We start from the raw sequence: 24,976 nt of genomic DNA on the forward strand, positions 1-24,976 counted from the left end.
TCTCTGCCCCCTCGATACCTCTTCACATGCTGCCTTCAATGCCATGCCCCTGGAGTACTTCCACACTCACTCTCTTCTTCAATGCCATGGTGCCACCTTTCAATAAAAAAAAAAAAGAAGGCTTGATCTCTGAAAATTACTCGCCGCAAACATCCTGAGGTCCAACCGATCAGAATCCTAAAACACCGACCATGATGGGTCAGATCTTCCCGGGAGATTTTGTTGACATCATCCTGTCCTCTCCTCCCTCCCCACTATGGCAATCTTTGGAACTGCAGCAAAAGATGGCACTAACTCCTTCCATCTTTTTGTTTCTATGTGAAGCACTGGCTTTAATGGAAAATACTAGGGGAGATACTCTTCCTCTGAGCTGTAGCTCAGAGCAGCTGCCAAAGAACAGAGAATCCTGGTAACTTTGGTTAGGATGATCATTGCTGAGAGAAGGGATGGAGGTGGAAACACCAGAGGAGATGGGGGGGGAGAGAAGGGGGAGGAGGGGCCCCCAAAAGCCTGCACCAAGGTAATGCTCCTCCTCCTCCTGTGCCTTTGTTTGTTTCCCATGAGTAGCTCCTCTTTGCTTTCCTTCTTTCAGTTGCATGCTTTTGATTGATGGGCCATGCACCTCTCTCTCCTCTGCAAAAGGTCTCTTGGCCCTTTCCTTAAAATGCTTCTCTTTTCCTGTTCTGAGCCTGCTTGCTCTTATATTTTTCTGTCCTCCAAAAGGAAGTCTTAAAAAATCCTATTTTTCTTCTTTCTGGGTCAGATTTTGTGGGCTGGGGTGGAAAGGGGGAGGGGGAATTCATGATTCACCTGGTGGGATGATATGGTTTTCCTGAGGTTTTAAAAAGCTAAAATTGTGGGGGGGAGGGGACTTCTTTTAAATGTCAGCCTTGTGGTTCTGTTACTATGTGAGAAAAAAAGAAAGAAGAGGGAATGATTGGTTTCCTGGTCAGCTTAGAACCCATGCATGATCAATCATAGAGAGAGCGAGAACCCAAGATCCCATTGATAGTTTTTGAATCCATCGTCTTGGTCTTAGGGTAACACCTATCTTTTATATTATCTTGTAGGTTTTATTTTAATGACGGCAAGGATAATGTTTTGGTTTGATCAAGCACAGGGAGTTCAAATGATGAATCTTTTTATGTGCTGTCAATCTCATGCTTGTCTTTTGGGTGTTTTACTCTGAAGAAAGCCCTGCTTCTTTGATCAAATCAAAGAGAGCATGTCATTTGATGTGCCGCAGTGCCGGACAGTAACCTATAGCTTTGTGCCTGTAGAGCAGGGAGAGTGCATGATTTTTCTTCAGCTCTGGACCCCTTTTTTTGGGTTTCTGGGGTGTTTAATAACCCAATTCTGTGAGTGCTTTTTTTTTTTTTGGCTTTTAAAGAAAATGATTACTCTTTTGAGTCTTGATTTAAATAGTTGTGATGATGATATGTGTCTGATAAGATTGGTATTCAATTGTTTTCCGTTGACTTTCGTTTGATTAATGATGTGATTCAATCTTGTATGCTTTTAAACTGGAAATGAATCATTTTTTTTTCTTTTGGTAGTAGAGAAGGTCATTAGTTTTGTAGAGTAGGAAGTTGAGGGAAGCATCACTCTAATCTAGTTCTCCATTCTTCTGGTTATGGTCCAGGGCCTGTGGAAGTTGTTGCCTGCGACTTGTCATGTGGCCATGGATGGTCTCTGTGCTGTCATGCACCTGAGGGAGGTTGGTTCTTTGAGCTCTAAATATCTACTTTCTTATTTTCGTCATTTAATGCAGATGGCATTTGGCATTCGGCATTCTTGCAGATGGCTCGGAGTTCCAGTTTCTCATGAAGAAAGAAACTATTTTTTCTTCTGATATCATCTACTGTGCGTTGATCTTTAGTAACTTAGGCATTGATCTTCAGTATCTTTGCAAGCATATTCTCTATACTTTGTAACTGTGAACTGGAATTTTTGCTTTTGTTTATAGGTCATTCACTCTTTCTTACACCCTTCTTCATTTAAGCTGGAAGTTTGAAACAGTTTTTTGTGGCGGTATGCTACTTACCATCACCCTAAGAACATGGCCATGCTTTAAAGAGACTACTGTAAGCGTAGCATATTTTTATGTATTTATCTTCATGTTTCTTTTTTTTTCTTTAAGAAATATTAATATGTGGAGGTTGTGCATCTTTCTAGAATTTAATTGTTCATGTCTAGTCTCTAAATATCTCAGATGTTCTTGTTTCCCTTTCGTTTCTCATATATCTGTCTTTGCCTGTTGAGTATGATTGTTGTTATTGGCTGCTCAAAATATGTGCTTCATTCTTATGATTTCTATTCTTCATGCAAAATGAATGGAGTGTTGTTGACTTGCTGTAATGCCATCATGTGCAGATCTTACATCGTAAAAGATGTGAAAAGTTCTGCACTTGATGCATAAAGCTACTCATTCTTCCCTTAAGTTGGTTCGACGCTTCCTAACTGATTCTTCCCTTAAGTTGATACGACGCTGAAGTGGCAGTCATGCCACTGAATATATTTCCATGGTGGGCTGCATCCTTTTCTACTTGTGGTTGCTGATATGGCCACTAGCCTTTGCTCTCACTAAAAGTGACAAATTTATTTAAGAACAACCGGGGCAGGAATTGCAAGAGGATCAGAATGCTTTGTTAGTTCAACAACAATGAAGTGCATCACTTGCAGAACAAGTGCATGACTGGATGGTGCATATTATTTACCTCAAAGGGTATACATGCAACCTGTGACCTACTATTTTCAAAAATATGTTGCCTAGGAAAGGAAGCATTTTGGTCAAGCGGCTCGTTTGATGTTGTAAGAAAGGTTAGGAATCGTGTGCTATCGATCTAACATTTTGGTGTTTGTGCTAGCAGTGTGGGAATGAGAAGAAGAAAATTATAAAACTTTTTAGTGCCAAAAGTGTGCAATAAAGGAATTCTTACTGTAGAACATTGTGTATGACCTCTTTATTTCAAAAAGAAGGTGACAGATATAAAACAGGCGGGCATCTCTCAGTGGCATAAGATAGGCAGGCTGGTTTGCATAAGAAGAGACACAGAACTGACAGAAATCTCTCTTAACATAACAAGAACACAATGAAAAAAAAATACAAACAATATGCTGGTGTCTGCTATATACTTGAGCTAGCATCTTCATCTGTGAAAGTCAACTTACAGCTTCAGTTCACTCATTCTTGCCAAATACCGGCTTTAGTACACATTCCTTATATTCATTCGTTATTTTCCTTAGGAATATCTTGAATATCAAACTTTTGTTACCTCAATGATTCCAAATATCAGCCTCTGAAGTGTTGCATTGGATCGATAATTTAGGATTAAGATGTTTGTTTATTTAGGTTAAGATGTTCTCAATTCAATATTTGCTGTTCTAGACAACATTCTCTTGCCCATATATAAGAATAGGGATAACTTGCTCTCCTAAGAATACATGAGGAAGTGGATTAGGGATGTGTTAAAGCAACTTATTTTGTTGCTTATATATAAGAGTTAGCAAATGCTGAGTTTTATGTGATGATCTTTCCTCCAAATTTCTTTGTTTTGCAACCTTACGGTTGGTGTCATCAGCATTTCAAGCTGTGTCTGTACGACTTGTTCTTAAAATCAGTTCCAGCATTGATTTACTTGAAGCAATCAATCTCAGAGAGATGCTTATTCTTAAAAATAACCATCATCCCTGCAGCTTAGCCTTCCTCATTAACTCAATTGTTATCAGCCAATACTAATATATCTGAAAAATAAGACATCAATGATTGAGATACTGCTGTTGTTTCCTGTTGTTTGATTCACCTAATACCTGGCTAATTTGTCTATGGTACTTTGTTATTGATCCACTATTCTTGATGATGATTTGGAGGCACATCTTTTGCATATTGTGTTTAGCCTTTTCTTTTCTTTTTTTTAGATACTGCAGCATTGATTTCTGTTCTTAATTGCTTTTTGTTCCTCCAGGTGAATATCACATGACAACGGATATGTGGAGCATGATTATAAAAATTTTCCATTTGATTGTTTGTTATTGGTGACTTCATGTGCTTGTGTTTCTCTAGGTGCAGACCTAGCAAGTCCAAGAATTTGTGACTTGGAATGCCTCGAAGACATTGGAAGCATCATGACTACAGCTCATTTTAAATCTTAGCAGCAGAAGCTGTCTGATCTGTAGCTGAATCTCAGAGACTTGCTTGCAGTTGGTCATCATTGAAAGAATAGGCAGCTGGTTATCATTGAAAGAATAGGAGAAAGGAGTACCTTGATCCCCCCTTTTTCTTTCTATATGTTGTTATGATTTTCCATTAGCATGATGTAGTTTGAGTGCCTATGATGACTTAATCATAGAGACTCTGAAACAAGAACAGTTCAGTTGGTTTACAGCAGTGTTCTATTAACAATTCCTCCGAAGCATACTGCAATTTTCCAGCATCCCATTGCAATGGAGAACAATGTTTTTGATGCCTCACAACGAAAGACAGATCATGATCATATGGACAACAATGCAGTTACGTCTAACATGTTTTCAGGCCCATTCACAGAGTCAGGTATGATAAATCATGACAGCAATGAGCAAATGATAGCTGGGAATATTTTGTACCCAACCTTGCCAGAAGAGGTTCCGAACAGTCTCTATATAACAAGTCATGGTTCTATCTCCAATTATGCATCAAGAGGAAATGCTTCCTTTGATGATTCTATTGGGAGAACTGGCCTGCCGGAGCAGCTCATCGGAGTGTCTTTGTCTGCTACTTCACTTGCCTACCTCTTAACTGGCTCCACTAGTTTGCAGGAAGATATTACTGGTTTAGGTATTTCGTCCACTTCAGCCTTGCCACCGGATGAGATCAGAGCTTTATCATCCAGAGACCGTTGCAATACTTTTGGGCCACAGGATGTTGCAAGTTTTTCAGGATCCAAAACCGATGCCGGTCTGAATGGAAAATTTGGTTACAGGTGGAATGCCGATGAAACTCAGGATCTTCAAGTTCCTTCCAGTAGAACAGCAAGTACTGTTCACCCATCTTATCATGTCAGAGGATGCTCAGAGCCTGGGTGGGGTTCCAATGCATCTACCAGAAAATCTGATAATTTACCAAGTTATCTTCTGCCTAACAATGCGCTGTCCCTTAAGCTTGGCTCCTATCAGCCTTCTATGATGAGCATGCTTAATGTCCCAGATCAGCGCTCAGAATTAAGTTGCTCTGAGTTAGATCAGGTTATATCAAAGGATAGTAAAAACCCAGACACTATTGCATTGCAGGATTCCTCCTGTTTTTTCAGTTCTGTGCAAAATCTCAAAATGGGAATGGCATCGGGACTTGAACAAACCTTTACTAATGGCGGGGAACTATCTCTTTGCTGTTATCCTTCTCCCTTCCATTTTCCTCGCTTTCTTTTAGGATCAAGATATCTCGAGATAGCTCAACAAATTCTTGCTGAAGTTGCAAGCTATGCAAAGCTGGATGACTTGTTTGGTGGTATTGAGGGTGAGGCAAGGATGTCCCTTTCTTCTAGTTGTTCCAGTGAAAGAGGAATTATGAGTGTGGGCTCTGATGAATTCACACTTTGTTCTGGTCTAACCAAATCTCAGAGCCATATGGACCCACAGCAAAGGCTGGAAACTGACACAGAGAAGTCTCAGCTGTTAGTGATGCTTCAAATGGTATGTGAGTCACCATTGCTGGTAATTTTATCTTAGATGGCTAACATATTAATGATTAAGATCTGGTATTGCTTGTCATTTTATATCTTCGTTGGATGTTGTTTGTACTGATAAAATATTCATCTTCTTTCTTTCAATTGATCTGATGCTGGTTTTGATAGAGGTCACCTGCAATCCCCCAACTTGTTTATAATCAATCTCATGCGTTCCATTTTATCGATCTGTTTAAGGTTTTTTTTTGTTTGAAACTATGTTGCTTGGGTTTAGGATCTGAATATCTATGTTATGCGAAGAAGCTAGATCTTTCTAGGGCTAATAGAGCAAACAAACAAAACATAAAGAGACAATGGTTTACTTGGTTCAGCCGATGGCCTACGTCCATGGATAGAGACAATTAGAGAAAGCTCACTATGATGGAAGAGTGCAAAGTAGATGGAAAAAAATACCCAATACGAAGCTCACTATGGTTGTACTCTTTTCTTTTCTAAAAATAAAAAGAAAAGAAAAGAAAAGAATACATGAGTAGACACCTCAAAAAATTGGGCCTGTGCAGTGGGTCGAAGCCCCTTTGGGTTGAGAGTGAGAGCTCGAGTGGAGAGGCCTTTCTAGCTGTGTATCCTCTAAATACAAAACAGATCATAACAATGTACAAAGCTTATGCAACTGAATTGAAAAGAACGGTTTTCCTCTCTCGGTGCCTTGTCCTTGTCAAAGGATGTAAAATGGTTTAGACCTTAGTTCACTTCAAAGTGGGATTGGACAGAGTCAGCAATTAAATTTATAGAAGTTGGTCGAATGGAAGTTGGGTACTTCATGTATAAATGTGTGCAAGAACCCTAATGCCATCGTCATGGTGTTAGCAGAAACCAGGTAACTAGTACCAGGGAATCTGTTGCCTGCTTGTCCGATGCTCTTTGATGATCAGATGCAATACAGTTCACCTTGATTTGGGCTTCTCATTCTAAACACAACCTTGACCTGATTGCATAATGTAACCTGGAGATGGTTCTCTGGTTGGATAGTAATGACATTGCTGGTATGCAGTTCATGGCATGCTTCAGTTGTTAATTAGACAATGGATTAACTCAGCTTTGGCAGTGCCTACTTCCAACACAAAGGATAATAAGTGCTCAGAAGAAAATAAGGAGGACAACAAGCTACTGAATTATTTTTTAGGAATATACTTCATTTGCATAGTTTCTACTTCCTATTACTTATGATAGATGTCCTTTATTACCTCATTGATCCTTTTGTTAGTATTAATAATGCAGTCCTCTTCCCTTCTGTAATTCAGATTGACTGTAGATACAATCAGTGCTTTGACCAGATCCAGAACGTGGTGTCTGCATTTAATCGAGCAACCAAGTCTGTAACTCGACTGCATGCACGCTTTGCCCTTCATACAATCTCTGTGATTTATAAAAACCTGAGGGAGAGAATTACCAGCAGGATTCTTTTGACTGGTCAACAACTAAGCAGTGAATGCACCAAAGAACAGGAGAATACCTTTGAACCTTCCTTAATCCAGAAACAATGGGCTTTGCAGCAGATGAGAAAAGATCGACAATCTTGGAGACCTCAAAGGGGCTTGCCTGAAAAATCTGTCTCTGTTTTACGAGCATGGATGTTTCAGAATTTTCTTCATCCGTGAGTTCCCTACTTCTAAGATGCTTGTAAAATAGAATAATTATTCTGACCGTGTCCTCGATAAATGACAATGTATTTTGCTTCTGAATCTTCTTTAAACATCTTTCAGGTACCCAAAGGACAACGAGAAACGTGTGCTCGCATTAAAGAGTGGATTGACAAGGAGCCAGGTAGAAAGATTTCTGAATTTATCATCTGGTCAGAGTCTTTCATCGTGAGGTCCATTCATATATTTGTGTTTCATATTTTGTTTGAATTGCTGCAAATTGCTCGGTCTCCCTCCTTAAAACCATGTCATATTCAAGGACAAGCTCAGTTCATATTAAAGATAAAAATCATGCATTTGTTGTTGGGCAAACAAGAACTGCACTCTAATAGCCCAACCAGTTTAATTAGTTTGGAAGCTAGTATAACCTTTAATCAGTCATTCTCTTTATCACAATCTCAGGTATCCAACTGGTTTATAAATGCACGGGTTCGTCTATGGAAACCCATGATAGAAGAGATGTATCTGGAATTCAGTAAAAAGAGCCAGAATGAAGGAGCTACGGGGGCTGACTGCTAGACCCATCGAACAGTTGGCAGAGAATCCAAATGAACCTAAATACGTTGGTTTTGTTTATCATGCATCCCGATTCATCGAATCCAAAATGCAAGTTTTCTGGAGTGGTCAGTTGTTCAGTTTCGTATTTCCAGTTGATTGCAGTCTGCACATGAAACGTTTCACAAGAACGTTCATCACATTCAAGTCCAAATTGAAGGTTAATATTGCAAACGTATTCTTCATGGAACTGAAGGCCTTGTTTTCCATGATGTGTAGTTATGATGCATGAGATGGTATCTATTGCACTTTTAAATTCCTTGTTTTCGATGACGTGTAGTTATGATGCATGCTCAGTAATACCCTTCACTCATAAAACCATAAAGCATGAAATGGGATCTATTGCATCTTCAAATTGTCAGGTTTTGTCAATATTATCGGTACATCAGAGTGAATATAATTGCTAATTTGATTTCTTCTTGGGCAATGCAATAGTTCATAAGGCCAGTGTTCGGGTATCATTGCCGTCTTCCATTTTGGTCGGTCTGCATCAAATATTTGTGGACTTACTAAGTCATCATGGGACATGACAATGTTGCTATTCTTTCACTTCCGTCCTGATAAACTCCACCTCTCTTGCATGTTTTGAGTTGCAATGTGATGTTTGTCAGGGTGCAAGAAAGTAAGTTCTTGCATGCAATCAAGGCGGAGTTGCTACAAACTCGTTGCACAGAAGCCTGAACATGGTTGGTCTTGTTATCCCATTCTACTCTATTGTCATCAAGCTATTACTGTTTATGGTGCCTAGCCTCTGGTTTTCCCCTTTGGTTTTTTTATATGACAATATGCTGCATTGGCTTGCTGTTTCATTCCATTCATTTTTTTCAACTTCAATTGCAAACAGGATCCTGCCATCTTGGAGATGCTATCAATTCTAGGTATGATAAGTATTCTGTCGACTGTAGTGACATGGTTTGAACTTTTATCTAGAAATCTCTAGCAACAAAATCATTTAGAGCTTCGGCATCTGCTCGATCGAGGACCTGGTATGAGAAAAAGGCTGCTGCAGCGCTTTTCAGGAAATATTATCACTCTATCTTCTGTCTCCCAACAATTCTCTTTTCGTCTCTCCTATATTTTTGTTCGTCTAAAACAACTATATACCGCGCATACGTGCATAAGAACAGTTTCTCTCTAATAAGTTTAATTGGGAGATTTAAGTCAGTTTAGTCTTGATTCTAAAGGGTGTGTATGGGCACAATTTTAAGATTGCTTTATGGTAATTTAGAGGTCACAATGTAGGTTTTGTATATGATAATTTAGAATCTCATAGGTAATTTTTGAGTTTTTTTGAAGTTCTGTAGAAGTATTCAAAATTTTTTGGTGCAATTGTGATTATGGTCATGATTGAATATGGATGTGAAGAGAATTCTTGGACAGAGTATGGATGCCAAAGACATGATGAGCTACAGGGATATTGACCTGATGATGATGAAATGGTTGAGCCTTGTCTCTTTCAGTTTAGGGAGGAAGTTGAGATCATTGAAGGCTTTCTCAGATAACCAGAAAGGTGAGCGGGCACATATTCTTTCCAACTCCTGTGGCCGCCTTAAGATGCATGCATGAATCATTGAATCCTGTCTATATCCCTTTCCGTTTCAACTTATGACCTCAAATATTTTACGTGGATATACCAGAAAAATAAAAATAAATGATTCATTGTACCGCATCATACTGCTGGGTCCGCGTAGCATTTTAGTTCGCACGGCAATCCGCTGCCAATGCAATTTATTAATGAAACAAAGTTCTGGATGGCCAACTAGAGCAAGTTTCATATCTCCCACTTGACTTGTCGTGTTTCATGTCTTCTCTGAGGAAAACCAGTTACGTTTCATATCGAACTCTTTCAAGCGGAGCATATGATTCATGGATAAATCCAACTTTTTTTTCTTTTTCAAAAACCAAAAAGCAAGTTAAAAGCGCCAGCGTGGCACAACTATATGAAATAAAAAGTTAAAATAGCTGATCTGTGCTCTCCTGCCATTGGAGTTTGTGAGTTCTTCTTTATCCTTGGTCCTGCTTTTCCCAAACAAAACACTAACCGAAAGAGCTCATTCTAGTGCCCGAATTTCCATGCACTAGCCCACTTGTAGCCCACGGAAATGCCTTTTGTAAACCACATTAATCTATTCTAAATGAAATGAACTGACCTTGGGCCCCAAGAATTTTTTATGAAGATTTAGACTGGTTGTCATAGTGTCATTGTATCGGAAGACCAACTTAGATGTTGCAGCCATCAAATGTTATTGAGATCGTCAGTCACATGGCGTGTAGCGTCTATAGATTTTTGTGTGGGGAGTATTAGCAGATAATATCTGAGCGGAGTTGCTGCATGCACGTCAGCTTGTATACGGAGTGATGTATAAATAGAATGGTGCTATCATATGTCACACATGCAGTTCAGTATTTCCATTCCAATTGTTTCCATCTTTTCACCCAACTACTAGCTTCTGTCTTGTGACTAATTTTTTCAGATGTATAAACTTATTAGGGATTGATAGTGTGTGTGTGTATATATGTATATATATATATATATAGAGAGAGAGAGAGAGAGAGATAAAGGAGAATCTCACACGAAATTATTGATAGCATAAATGGCTATGTGATGAAGATTATAACGTCTGGAGATGTTAAACATGATAAGAGTGGACTTTGCCACCTGCCATATAAGGTGAAAAAAATTATATTCTATATTGTATGCACCAGCTATGCACTATACCAATCAATGCATCTTTTTTTATGGTGATTAGCATGGTAGTGCACATGGTGTAGAATATAATTTGTTTATATACTTTTAACTTATTAAAAGTTGCGAATCTTTATTCTCTTCTACCATACTTGTGCACATAAAAAGAAAGTTGGTCTGAGTCGTCGCCAAGGCGTTCTCTTTCAAATTAGTTGTTTTCATTCAATGAATCAGCATGGGTGTGCGCTTAAGTTTGATGAGGCTTGACCACTAATAATGGCAAATACTCATCATTAATAAAAACACTACTTGTCAAATATGGGGTCACTTGGAGAGCATTGTTCATAGTCAAGAAGTCTTTGTGAAAGAATGAAGGAGGTTCCGTACCTAGGTGTTGGGTTGATACCAACTACCGTAGATCACTTGTAAATCGCTTCTCAAAATAAGCCTACTCAAGAGAGGAGGAAGATATATTTTATCAATTGTTTTTTAATCTTATATTACTTGAGACAAATACGCCAAAAGCCAGCAAGCAACCACAACATTTATCGGTGAACAAGAGCACCCTCCGGTCCTCCAAGGCGGCTGACTTTCAAACTGGAAAAAAAAAAAAAAAAAAACCGCGCGTGATCTACTGAGTTGATATCTATATATATGGACGCGTGCGCGCATGAACCACACGCGTTCCCCTTGCAGTGTCGTTCTCCTCCTCCTCCACCAGCAATAAGCGGCGGCGGAGAGAGAAAGAGATAAAGAGGAGCGACAAGATGCCCGCGGGGCAGCAGCAGAAGCACCACCAGGTGCCGACGTACCCTCCGCCGGAGTCGGAGGACGAGGAGTCGTGGGTTTGGTCCCAGATCAAGGCGGAGGCCCGGCGCGACGCGGAGTCCGAGCCGGCCCTCGCCAGCTACCTCTACGCGACCATCCTCTCCCACCCGTCCCTGACCCGATCCCTCTCCTTCCACCTCGCCAACAAGCTCTGCTCCTCCACTCTTCTCTCCACCCTCCTCTACGACATCTTCCTCAGCTCCTTCTCCGCACAACCCCCGGTCTGCGCCGCCGCCGTCGCCGACCTCCTCGCCGCCCGCCACCGCGACCCTGCCTGCGCGTCCTTCTCCCACTGCCTCCTCAACTACAAAGGCTTCCTCGCCGTGCAGGCCCAACGCATCGCCCACCTCCTCTGGTTCCAGCACCGCCGGCCCCTCGCCCTCGCCCTCCAGTCCCGCGTCGCCGACGTCTTCGCCGTCGACATCCACCCCGCCGCCCGCCTTGGCCGCGGCCTCCTCCTCGACCACGCCACCGGCGTCGTCATCGGCGAGACCGCCGTCATCGGCAACAACGTCTCCATCCTCCACCACGTCACCCTCGGCGGCACCGGCAAGGCCGTCGGAGACCGCCACCCCAAGATCGGTGACGGCGTCCTCATCGGCGCCGGCGCCACCATCCTAGGCAACGTCCGCATCGGCGAGGGCGCCAAGATCGGCGCTGGGTCCGTCGTCCTCATCGACGTCCCGCCCCGGACCACCGCCGTCGGCAACCCGGCCAGGCTTGTCGGCGGCAAAGAGAAGCCCGCCAGGCACGAGGACTTCCCGGGGGAGTCCATGGATCATACCTCCTTCATCTCCGAGTGGTCCGACTACATCATCTGATCTGACCTAACTGATAATGTCTGTCCCTGTTTTCATCTTCTCATCTCTTCTATTCTACCTATGAGCTTGCTTGCTTAATTCCTTTCTTTTGTTTTGCTTAAAGATCGCTACCGTATGGTTTGTGTGTTATATATCTATATATATGAGGTCTTCTTAGTGTACTTGTGTTGGAATAAACTAGAACGCAATTTTGGCTCTGAATTGATCATGTTTGGTCTAAATCTTGAACTCTGTGATGGTTTTCGGCGTTGTAAAATAATGGTCTATGTTCTGTCATTCAATAGTCTTCATAGATGGGTTAATATAACTTTTTCTTTTGAATTTGTAAGTATAAATTGTTGCTTTGCTGTGTTTGAGCTCTGAAGTTTATTTCTTTTATTTGCAGTAATGTGGATTCTGTTGTGTTTGTTCGCACTTTGAAAGGAAAAGTGGCATTTTTCCCCCCTAGACTATTGGAGTTCCCTTGGTTTATTAAAGGATATCACAGGCAGAGTTATTTGGTAGGTTTAGAAATAACATTGCATGGTCTGTGCAGCAGTGCGTGTAGGTTACTTAAATGTTAGGCTTTTGGAAGGACAAGAAGGGGGAATGAGCCGGTGCATTTTACAAAACACTTTCAGAAGGGGGAGAAGAAAGAGGGTAGCATGGATTTTCTTTCAGTGGATGGATCTGGTATATGAATTTCTGCTGATATGGCTCATGGTAATTGGTTCTCTGTGGAAACTGCAGTGGATTTTTCATAACGAGATCTTCATTATTACGAGATATATTGGGACCATATTGCTCTTCTGTAGTAGTTCCACCAAATTCTTATACATTTAGCAACCCCTAATACCCTATAGACATCTCTCCACTTAATAAACCCTGTCATAGTTCTAATCGATATGCTTTCTTCTATCTCTAGATATGTTACTCCGTCCAAAATAGCTGAAAGATTATCACTCAAGAAATATCCATCAAACGTCATTCTTAGTTGAATCCCTGCTTTCATTTCATTCCACAGAAAATCATATTTCAGGTGCTCGTTCGTAGGAAAGCTAATTTTTGGACCCATATGCTTCTAGATTTTTCCTTCACAATATTAATAAGGTGCATATTGTGCTCCTAGAGTGCATTCATTTTCTTGTTGTACTTATTCAATGATCATGGGTCTATCTGTTTTAGGATATGGTTGGAATGTGTTCCATATTTATCTTCTTGAAAACCGGTGGCATCATAACTCGTCATTTTGAGAGGTTTTTAGGATTTAGTTGTAGGTTCATTAAACTGTTTTCACCACTCTGACCTTTCATGGTGATGCTCATTGTTAGGATTCAATTGTCAACTTGAATTTCTGGGGCATTCTTACACTAAAGCAGCATCTTGAATTTATTAAGATAAAAGTTACTGGAAAAATACAGAATTATAAGTTATAGTGATGACTAAATGGGAGTTGGCCCATGTCTGAGAATGGCTCTTTTAATTCTTTATCTCTCATTTGTTTCTGCCAAGGGCTAGAACCTTCAATTAAAATGAAAAGGAGTCCCTAAGGTTTTAGAACAGGGACTGTGGCAGCATGTAGAATGCTGGTGGTGGTTCTTTTCTTTAAGCCGCAAGGATTTACATATTTAATTGTTTTGTAGCATATTAACCAGAGAATTCTTATTATTCTTCCATTTTTCAATATTTTTTCTTTTTTCCCATTTTGCTTTAAAGACACCTTTTCAATCAAGGATTTGGAGATAAAGATGTTGGAATCGCACACCAGCTTTAGGGCAAAAAAAATTATAAGGACTAACATTTTTGAGGTTTGAGTGTGGGTCAAAATAGTTTTGGGCAAGGTACGCCGTCTCGGTACCGGGCTCCATACCGGTGCCATCTTATTACTATGTTGGTACACCCGGTATGGGGCTGGGTTCAACATACCAAGTCTTAGTACGCCCCTCGTACCATGTATCGGTACCGAACTAGTATGGTACACCTTGTATTGTTTAGTTCAATTTGCCTCGTACTGTTCGGTTCAGTACGGTATGGCATACCATGGTCTTGGATAATAGTATAAGTTTTGGTTGGAAGCTAGTTGTATATTTGCACCATTCAAAATGATCTTCATGCATCCCATCGAATTCAGAAGTAAATGCAATGTGACACATGCAAGATTTCTAGAGATGATATGGAAACTAAAAGGTTCTTGCACACTTGGTTAATGTATTTTAAAGACTTAGGTCCCATTTGGCATTGTTTTTTAAGGGCCAAAAAGCATTTCTTGAAGGCATGGAAGCTTTTTTGGATGATTTTAAGGTGTTTGATAAAAATTTTGAATAAACTTTCTGGCTCCACCAAAAGCTAAAAAGATCTCCTAGAGAAAAGCTCCAAATTCTTTTGGGTGAAAACCTCTACTTCAAACGTGTTAGGAAGCTTTTTTGGGAGGGCAAAAGCTCATCTAAGAGCCCTAAGTTCGAGTCCTAGCAACAAATTTTTTCAAAAATAATTTAGACTAGTTTTTATTACCATAGTCATTTAAATTATTATCTTTTTATTATCATAATCATGTAATTAAGAATTTTGAGTTTATCTTTATGATGATGAGGAGGATTAACTCCCTCGTGATTGTTGAGAGATTGATGGACTAGAGGAAGAAATGAGTGAAACAAAGTCAAATATTGAATAACCATGAGATAGATGTTTTGTGTGATTGTATTGCAACTCTTCTTATGAGTTGCTGACTTGTTCATTTAGGATATTATGCATGTAAAATGGATATTGAGAAATGTTGGTGAATATTTATGTTGCTCTTAGAATCAAGAGCTACCCAATTTGCTATTATGATATTCTTGTTACATAGTAATCATCCAAATAATTAATCTATTATATTTTTAGATTAAATTATAAAATAATTAATAAATTAACAATGCTTTATAATATTGATTTTTGATAGTACAATATTATTACAACATAACATAACATAATTAACATAATATTATTATATAATATTATTATATTATAATGGTATTACAATATTATAATAAAATAATAACATTAGTATAGTATGTAATATTATAAAAGTTTTTATATTTTATAATATATATATAACTTTATTATTTATTATATTATTTTGATTAAAGTTTCAAAAATATAATTCATAAATTAAGAGTTTTTGATAGTATAAATAGACAATTGAAAGCACTATACGATGCCCTTAATTGTCATTTTTTGATACTAAAAGTACTTCCTCAGTTTGGTTGCCAAACATATGTTAAAGTTCCATAGTACTTAGGAGATGTAGTTACCAAATAGCAATCAGCAGACGGCTTTTTATTAAAAGCTCTATTAGAGAAAGCTTTACTACTGAAAGTTCTGCTACCTACATCAATGGCAAATAAGGCCTAAATGGGGTTTCGTTACTACCTTCCTTTTTGACAGAAAATAAATATTAGTATATGATTCTAGAACACTAGGCAGCAAGTTTTGGCATAAATTGACTCAGTAAATCAGTGTTACTGCCATGCGATGGAGCCTTCGAGAGGGTTGAAAATTAGAGTTTATCTTTTATTTTAATAATGTGGTAGGAGGATGATCTTGATGCATTTTCTATTGCATTATTGAAAGGATGCTTCGTCTCCTCATCCTTGTTATTTTGTGGATTAAGATGTTATCAAGCTCTCTCGAGCGTCAGTTTGTTTTATTTGTTTATTACTTAGAGTACATAGTTTTGGTTGGAAGCTGGTTTTGTATTTATACCACTCAAGATGATCTTCATGAATCTCATTGAATTTAGAAGTACATACAATGTGACGCATGCAAGTTTTCTAAAGATTATGTCGAAATGAAGAGGCTCTTGCATACTCTGTTAATGTACTTTAAAGACTAAATGGGGTTTCATTACTACCTTCTATTTAGATAGAAAATAAGTATCAGCCTATGATTTTAGAGCACTAGGCAACAAGTTTTGGCATAAGTTGACTCAGTAAATAAGCGGTACTACCATATGATGGAGCTCTTAAGAGGGTTGAAACTTAGAGTTATCCTTTATTTTAATAATGGAGTAGGATGATCTTAATGCATTTTCTATTGTATTATTGAAAGGATGCTTCATATCCTCATCCTTGTGATTTTGTTGATGAAGATGCTATCAAGCTTTGTTTAGTCAATGTTTTATTTGTTTATTGGTCATTGAACACAGTTTTGGCTGGAAGCTGCTTGTGTATTTATACCATCCAGGATGATCTTCATATCTCATTGAATTCAGAAGTACATGCAATGTGACGCATGCAAGATTTCTAAAGATGACATGGAAACTAAGAGGTTCTCGCATACTTGGTTAATGTATTTTGAAGAAGACTAGATGGGGTTTTGTTACTACCTTCTGTTCAGACAGAAAGAGCACTAGGCAGCAAGTTTTGGCATAAGTTGACTCAGTACCATATGGTGGAGCTTTTAAGAGGGTTGAAAATTAGAATCATCTTATATTTTAGTAATGTAGTGGGATGATCTTGATGCATTGCCTATTGCATTATTGAAAGGATGCTTCATCTCCTCATCCTTGTCGTTTTGTGTAGTAAGATGTTATCAAGCTTTCTTTGGAGTTAATTTTTTATTTTTTTATTAATTAGTGTGATCTTGGTGCACTTTAATTTAGAGAAGGTGCCCAATCATTTCTCCATTTTTCTTGATACTGATAAGGTTATTCATTTGAAAGGAGTGTATCTTTTCATTGATAGTTGATTACTAGTAAAGGATGAAGTACAACTTGCTCTTATTTAAAAACGAATTTTTTTTAAGGCTAGCTTTCTTTTGCACCAAAAGTAGAAAGAGCAATTCTTTTATGTGCCATTGAGAACACTTGTTGATCTGTGTGTTGAAGACTTCTAAACTGAATAAAAACTACATGCCCATTGTACAGTTTTTCCTAGAAGCCTTATTGCTCTCCAAAATGCATAGTAATTGGGCTTTTATGAAGTTACCATCTTTAAATCAAGGATAGGCTCCCCTATTGAGAGGCTTTCTTTGGAGTGGCTCTTGATACATCTCTTTTTTTAAGGGGTCAAGATTTCTTTCAAATTTCATGGGATCAGGTCATTATATAAGATGATCATGGTTGAGTAAGTATATAGGTAGACGTAGGTACTTTTGTGTCTGCTGCTTGGCTATGTTTTTTTTTTGTGTGTGTGTGTGTAAAAAGTTTCCAGTTAGACTGAACAGCATTCCATCTGCAATTTCTGTTAGATTAATCCTTCAGGCCACATTGTTATGATATTTCCTCTATGATTGTTATTTGACATTACACTTGTTTTTTGTCTCATAATCCGTACTACCTCTTAAATATTATGGCAACTTTTGCACTCATCCACTAACATTATTGGTATCATCAAATTTCCACCTCAATATTCATGTCACTTAAGTGCTCCTTGTACATTTATGGACTCTTTTCATTACCTAACATCTAATACTCAAGCATTGCAAACCATATTGCTGTTTCCCCTTGTTTTTCACGCATGTGAAACCATTCATAATACCATTGTGGCATCTATCCACTTCTCAACCCTGCTATTGTTCTAATTGATGTGCATTTGCTTATCTCTACATCTACCAGGACTTCCAACATAGCTAAAATGATCACTTAGGAGACAACTATTAACCATCATTCTAGTCAGATCTCTGCTTTCCTTTTATTCCCAGAAAATGATATTTCAAGTATTCTTTTATACTTAAGCTGATTTTTAGACCCATTTTTTCTTTAGTTTTTATTCACAACCTAATCTGGCACTCAACAACATTCTTGTCTTAAAGAACTTTTTCCTTCTCATTATACTTATTTAATAATTATTGATGCATTGGTTATAGGCTTGAAAACTAGGCCTCATGCTGCATTAATGGGTTGTAAGATCTGGTTATAGGCTCATGGAACTGTTTTCAGCAGTCTCACTTTTAATACTAATGGTCTTTGTTAGGCATTATTTGTCATATTGAATTTCAACACATTCTTACTGTAAAAAAATCTCTTAAATATATTAAAACAATGGAAAAGTGGAGAATTATAAGCATAATCACCCAGAATTATTGTCTATATCTGGGAATGGCTATTATAAATTTGTTTTCCATTCATTTCTATCAAGTGCTAAAACTTCTTTTGACACCATAGAGATACAAAATGAGAAGTCATGGAGATTCTAGAAGGGAAGCATGGAAGCATATAGCATGCTAATGGTGATTTTTTGGGTTGTTGAATGGCATTCTTTTGTTTAAGCTGCAAAGTTTTGTCTTTTCCATGTTGTAGCTTATTAGCAGAGAAGTCTTCCCTTTCTTCTGTTTTTACTATCTTTTCTTTTCCGTTCCCCCTTTTGCATCAAAGATATTTTTTCCAATTATTAGGACCTGCAGTTGAAGTATGTATATATGTGTCTTTTTTTTTTCGGGGGTGGTGGGGGGATGGTTCTGCTAATGGAGATGAAGATGTTGAAACCAGGCTCTGGTTTTTAGGAAAATGGGAAGCTTGTTTGATAATGGCTGATATCTTTTGGTTTGAGTGTGGCTTAAAATAGCTCTGGGTGATAGCACATTGGTTGGAGGCAAGATTCATTGAATGAGGACGTATATCTGTACCATGCAACTTGGTCTTCATAGATCATGGATCCCGAAGTATGTCTGATGTCACTAAAGAAATATTTCTGAAGATGACATGGAATCTAAGAGATTCTGGTCTAGTTGTTTATTTATTCTAATACTACCTTCTCTTTAGATAGCAAATAAGCATTAGAACATGGTTTTAAGGCACTAGGTAGCATATTTTGGCATAAGCTGACCTTGTTATTCAGGATTACTTCCCTGTGATGGAACCTTTAAGAGGGTTGAATAGTAGAGTGGCCTTTTATTTTATATAATGCAATGGAATGATCTTGATGCACTTTGTGTTGCATTATTGAAAGGATATTTGGTTTTTTATCATGCCTGTGATTTTGTCTATTGAGATGTCATCAGGTTTTCTTTATAGAACTGGTTTTTATTTTCCTTAGCAGGCATGATCTTGGTGCACTTTTATTAGAAAAGATGCCTAGTCATCTGTCCCTTTCTTGATGCCTATGATGTAGTTAATTTGAAAGGAGCATATATTTTTATTGGTAATTGGAAGGAAAAAAAAACCTTGAGGTACAGTTTGCTCGTGTTTGAATGGAAAATTTCAAGGCTAACTTTCTTTTGCATCAAGAATATGAATAATAGTTCTTTTACAGGTCACTGAAAGCACACGTCAATATATGTGTTAGAGACTTTTGAAGAAACTACATCCATTTCAGCTTTCCACAAGGGGAACTTATTCCCAAGCCAAGTCAGTTTGACATGCCATCAGTCCAGGGATCAGAAAGTTTATACCCCTGCCATCTCTTTCTCCTTCATATTTTTGGACTCTGCTGTTTCCAGTCAGAGAGAAGAATCATCGACCATGTTCCCAGCTTTCAGAATGAAATTCAAGTGCTCTCTAGTGCTCTCAAAGGCCATTGACTATTTAAGGCAAGAATCCATCAATTTGGCCTGCATGCTAATTGCATCTTTACACTTGCAAATTTATCCTATTCAGTCAGATGCCTCAACTTCAACCGGAAAATGGTTGCAGCTTTTGAAGAACTTCGCACTTAAATGTCCACCTTCTGGTGGATGTTAGAATCTTGGAAATGAACTGCAGCAGCACCTAGGACCTTTGTACTCAAGCAAATAATTCTACTTTGTAATTTGGAAATTTTTGTTTTCCTTTGTATTTGCCGTAGCTTTCTACTGTTTGCGTTCTTATGTCTGCTGAAGTGTTAGCCCTTGGAAGCCCCTGATCTGAGCCTAGTCTAAATTGCTCGGAACCTCTATTATTTGCAGGATATCTTGTCTGTAAGTCCTTTGCAATGCTTCAGGATTTCATACTTTATCAGCTTTCATGCTGTTGATGTGCTCCAGTTGATTCTCTTTCAATCTCAATGCACATCCAGAGACAGATTATGAAATATTCAAATCACAGATAAATAAGAAAACTCGTGATCCCAAAACAGAAACAAAAAAGAAAAGAAAAGAGATCATGGTGTATTTATTCTCAGTACTTACATAATAAATCACAGTAACATGTGCCTCAAGCATGTCTAAAACTTATGACCTGGTGTTGATTATCATAAGAGTTATTTGAGCATCATATTGAAGACAAAATATTGCTAAAGCTTAAATGCTTGAACGCTAGGAGGGGCATAAACCTATGGTAACAGCTTTCAAGAGACTTTACCGACCGTTGGAACCTTCAAGTTTCTCTCATATTTCAAATTGGTAGTTCAATCTCAAAGGCAATTTCGCACCACATCCTCTCTCATTTAGCACAAACGGCAAAAGGCCAAGTGCAATCAAAATTTTAAGTTGGCCTACCCAATAGCCTAATGTGTAACAAATATAACTAATATGATAATAATTAGCATACTTATATAGTTATTCATAGAATCTTGCATGGCAAAAATGCACAACGCATGTTCACGTCCTATTGCATTTCAATTCACTTCAAACTTTATTCATTTGGAATTGTATAAAATAATCCTAGCATGACAGTAATTTTTTCATTACTACAGACTCTCAGCTTCGAAATATACCTGAAGCTGATGAATACCTTATTACAGACCCAAACCCAAATCAAACCCCAAAAGGAAAAATCCGAGCCCAATGTTATCGTTGGGTTTGGGTGCGAAAAATTGATGGGCGCTTTCTACCCGATTCCGCTCCAGGCATAGCAGATTAGCTAGCTATTCACGCTTTCTACTCGCCGGTGGCCTTTCTTGCGTCTCATATCCCCCGCGAGATGGGCGCACGACCGATAAGCGGCGGCGCCGCTGGCCTGATCGCCGCCGCATGCTCGACGAGGCCATGGCGATCGGATGTCGCACCGCTGCTGGCGTCGGCGCGCCCCGCCGGTGTCGTAGAGAAGGCTCTGATGGTTTCGGATGCCGTCTCCGCCGCTCGTTCGGACGGGGAGAGGGATGCCGGCGGCGAGCTCGTTTGCTTCATCGGAACCCACGCTTCCGCCACTCGAACGGATTTCTTTTCCTCCTCCTCCATCCATCCAAAACCCCGGCATCTCTGACTCCCAGGAATTTCTCCAACCTCTTTCCTTTTGATAATTTAAATGTTTAGCAATATTGTTCCCTCTTCTGCTCTATTTTTTTTATTTATCTGTCTAATTTCTTACTTAATCTATTTGGTCTTATCTTGGACAAAGGAGAAAAAAAATAGATCACGATGTAATTAGACTCATTCTCTATGCTATCATAGTATCGTCGGTAAAGATCTTGTGATGTTTAACTCAAAGTCTGAAGGGATAGTTCCCATCATTCTTTTGGAATGGACTATTGAATCAGTTCACAAAGAGAATCATATCTATTCTGCTATCAGATATTCAAGTAAAGAAGAGGTGAAAGATAGGAAGAAAATCTTGTTGTCTGTATCCAAGGATAATGAATCCTAAACTCATTATTTAATCTACTATCAGTACATGGGAGCCGTCATTTTAGGATGTAAACCATAAATAGAAGCTCTCTCTATTTTTGGTGGTTGATTCAAACTCCTCATGTCATGTAACAACCCAGAACCTCACCCTAAAAGGAAAGCTAAAAGGTATTACTTGGGTTTGTTAGCCCTATATAAGTATCAAAGATCTTTCCAGTGCACAACCTATGTGGGACTAAACACATACTTATACGGGCTCTCGCATATTCCCCGTGTTTGAGTCTTGGTATCCTTGCTAACGTAAGGTTTTAGATGCAATCAAATCTAACCACAAACACCACAATCGATTCATGGTTAGCCTTCAAAAGACCTGTGTTACAGTATCCTCTAGTCTTCAAGGGACATGGGTTGGGTCTGCTCTGATGCCATTTTTAAATTTGTATGTGTCATCTTTGCATAGGGGGCGTGCTAATCTTCTCCGTATCATTCCAATTTGTTATTAAATTTGTTTGGATTTGGACTCTTAGCGCAGCAAGGATGCCAGAGTTTAAATAAGAGGAGTATGTGAGAGCTCGTACATGCATGTATCTAATCCTACAAAGGTTGTGCGTTGGAAAAATCTTAGGTACTTATATGGGACTAAGAAACCCAAATAATATCTTTCGACCAGCCTTTTTGAATGAGATCTTATGTTGTGACATATTATGTAGTTTTCTTAAAGTAAACTAGATAATGCTTATAGTGATATGGGATATATTAGATTCAGAGAACGTAAAGCATAGAAACCTTATTATGTTCTCTAGAATCTCATGGAGTTAATGGTTTTTGAAGAACTAATGTAACATGGGTGGAAATTGTGAAAAAAAGATACAAAAAACTTTCAATAAAATCGAGGTAATTCTGAACATGAATGCTTGGTAAATGAGGATCTATGAAGCTAACCCTGAATGGTTGGGACAAGCCTTGCTATAATAGTTATGGTTATGAATTTATCCTTTTCCCTTGACCACCCAGCTTGGCTCCTCTTGAAAAACTCTGAATCACATAGCATGAATCCTTGTACGGAGGCTATTTCAAGTTGGAATGGTCAAAGAACATCGATCAAGTATGAAGCGGTACCATAGTCCAAGTAATATAACAGGTTATATGGGACAATATAAACTGATATTTTAGTTTCTAGTCCATGATTTGCATGTGTGAATATCTTGACACAACATGGCTGCTGTGGTAAAATGCCATTTTTCTGCTTTAACATCATGTTTGGTTGATGAGTGCATGTTTAAAAGCTATGGAATTCTTAGTTAGTTGATGGAGGCTAGTTTTGTCATTCATTGTATGTTATTGGGAATACTTTGCAGAGAAAACATGAGCATTCTAATGATTCTAATCCTCGGCATTTTAGCACACGTCTGGATTAGTGATGTTGGTGGTTTAGGTCATCAATTTTACATCAAGTTTGGTAAGCTAGAACCAAAAAATTCTAAAATATTAATGAGGTTCGATTTGGTTGAATCAGATTTGATAGGATCCAATTTTGCGAACTTCATGCCCAGGTTCTGTGGGATCTGGTGCAAATTAGTGCATGCTCCTGACATTTAGATATAGATGGAGAATAAATGTGAGCGATGAATGGGAGGTTGAGGGAGCTGCCTGCAAGATTGCAGATGGAGGGCAACACCAATGATGCTTATCATCAGTATTAACGAGGGCAAGAGATGGAGCTGAAAGAATACAGATCGGAAACATTATAGTTGGTTGCAGAGAGCCCAATCTCAATAGTTGTTAGCATATTTATATTTTTGTTAGCCATAGTATTCGACCTTACTTGAGGGTAATTGACATTCCAAAGATGCTTATAACACCTTTCTAGGTTATCTATCTTAGCTAAACTATGAGCCTCGTAGGTTGAAAATAGTACCTACCAATATCATACCCCATGCTACCCAAACAGCCTGTAAATAGTGTAGTACATTTTCATAGCACATATTTTTTTTGCTTTAATCCTTTGGTTTGGAAGTACATTGTCATGATGTATTTTTGAAGAAAAGCAAAGTGAACAAATGCTATAGTTGCAGAGATCCATTGCTCAACCTACCACCCCATCTCTTCGGTTCTACAAGCTTTCTACTTTAGATAACACTACAGTAATTTGAAAATCCAATCAAGTTGCATTTTGGAGACCTTGACATAAACCCTTGAGAACTGGCTGGATATCACAGAAGCAGGAAATTGGGTTAGTACCGCTTGCTTCATTTGTTGATATGGTACAACCTACAAATGTTGGTAGCGTTCTCTCTTAAATTGGTAAAACTAAAAACCAAAGTCCATAATCTTTGCTATTTCTTTTTCCTTTTATTTTTTTGTTGTTTTCCTAGTGCCCGAGATGAGACAAATGAATCTTGACATGTTATTGAAATTTTGATAGAAACATGGTTCAATCAAACGAAGGGCTCAAGATTCCTATGAATGAGGAGCTGTGAGTTAGAAATTTCAAATTTAAGTTTTGGAAATTTCTTTTGACTGGAATCCATTTTGGCCTTGTAACCAAAGCTCGTGTTGGTCATGATATTTGGGGCAGTTTATCGGTTGTTTTCGATAAGTTGTCTCTTAGTAATTTAATCATTGAGATGAGCGCCAAAAAATAAAAAATATGTTTTGACTATATATTTGTTTATTCTGTCGATGAAGTCAGGAACTAATGGCTTCCTATTTATCAAGATTTTGGGGCCCATCATAAAGGTTGCACCTGCTTAACATTGATCTTGCATTTATTTTTTAAAGCATTGACAGATTTTCTTCTCCTTGATGTGCAGGGTTGGGAGCTGACTGTTAAGAACAAGATTATTTGTTATTCATACCTAAAGATGCTAGTTTAATCAAAGTGATTGTCCATGAAGCTGAAGCTGACTGTAATATGAAATCTTATTGAATCTGAAGAGGGGTCTGTCGTACTTGAGGAGAAGTTTATTTAAACTCTTGCTTGTCATATAGAGTCAAGAACAAGTAATTGCTAGTGAAGGCTTGCTTCGTCGTGCCTTGCTCTTAATTTCTTGCTAGCACAACTATAGACCTGTCTCCACATTACTTTTTAGTGGATATATTTCATTGTTAATGCACCTGATTGCTGGTTGTTACAAGCATGGCAGCTATGTGAGACCTGCACCTGAGAACTTGTACACATTTGCATGAATCACCTCAAAATGAAATGTATTAGAGCAATTGAGGACAGATGCACTTGAGGTTTGGTGCTCATGGGAATACCAGTTTAGTTCTCCCTGCCAGAATTGC

General features: G+C 38.5%; 2 protein-coding genes and 1 non-coding gene across 9 annotated transcripts in view; 2 read left to right on the top strand and 1 right to left on the bottom strand.

Moving 5' to 3' along the window:
- Window positions 1-8,333, top strand: part of LOC103721825 (uncharacterized) — an 8,382-nt gene extending 49 nt beyond the window's left edge. Inside the window, exons 1-8 of one of the 6 annotated variants that reach the window (XM_088707059.2) lie at window positions 1-520; window positions 1,643-1,717; window positions 1,801-1,863; window positions 1,967-2,084; window positions 3,966-5,667; window positions 6,962-7,314; window positions 7,424-7,484; window positions 7,763-8,333. The exon at window positions 1-520 is cut by the window's left edge and continues 49 nt beyond it. In XM_088707059.2, the coding sequence (XP_088563185.2) occupies window positions 4,444-5,667; window positions 6,962-7,314; window positions 7,424-7,484; window positions 7,763-7,879 (1,755 nt within the window). In that variant the 5' untranslated portion in view covers window positions 1-520; window positions 1,643-1,717; window positions 1,801-1,863; window positions 1,967-2,084; window positions 3,966-4,443 and the 3' untranslated portion in view covers window positions 7,880-8,333. Of the gene's footprint in view, window positions 521-812; window positions 1,041-1,623; window positions 1,718-1,800; window positions 1,864-1,966; window positions 2,085-3,965; window positions 5,668-6,961; window positions 7,315-7,423; window positions 7,485-7,762 lie in introns of those variants that run through there. The other 5 variants (XM_088707073.2, XM_089925859.1, XM_089925863.1 and 2 more) reach the window with 5 other exon arrangements.
- Window positions 8,334-11,262: 2,929 nt separating this feature from the next.
- Window positions 11,263-24,916, top strand: LOC103721817 (putative serine acetyltransferase 1). 2 transcript variants are annotated; one of them, XM_088707098.2, is made up of 2 exons: window positions 11,263-12,268; window positions 12,636-17,927. In XM_088707098.2, the coding sequence occupies exon 1, from the start codon at window positions 11,369-11,371 to the stop codon at window positions 12,248-12,250; it is 882 nt and encodes a 293-aa protein (XP_088563224.2). In that variant the 5' UTR covers window positions 11,263-11,368; the 3' UTR covers window positions 12,251-12,268; window positions 12,636-17,927. The 2 variants fall into 2 exon arrangements, with proteins under 2 accessions (XP_088563224.2, XP_088563219.2); XM_088707093.2 differs by lacking the exon at window positions 12,636-17,927 and adding an exon at window positions 19,459-24,916 and having other exon boundaries at window positions 11,264-12,268.
- LOC120110701 (U6 spliceosomal RNA) lies at window positions 22,104-22,205 on the bottom strand. The gene has a single exon (XR_005511842.3). It is a non-coding gene; the product is annotated as a U6 spliceosomal RNA (small nuclear RNA).
- Window positions 24,917-24,976: the final 60 nt, after the last annotated feature.

The sequence above is a fragment of the Phoenix dactylifera genome, chromosome 1, assembly GCF_051530095.1.
Source record: "Phoenix dactylifera cultivar Ajwa chromosome 1, Ajwa_hap1_PhDact_Kaust_v1.1, whole genome shotgun sequence".
Classification (NCBI taxonomy): Eukaryota; Viridiplantae; Streptophyta; class Magnoliopsida; order Arecales; family Arecaceae; genus Phoenix; species Phoenix dactylifera.

Excerpts from the sequence above, each read along its gene's own strand:
- LOC103721817 (XM_088707098.2), top strand. The coding sequence starts at position 11,369 with ATGCCCGCGGGGCAGCAGCAGAAGCACCACCAGGTGCCGACGTACCCT.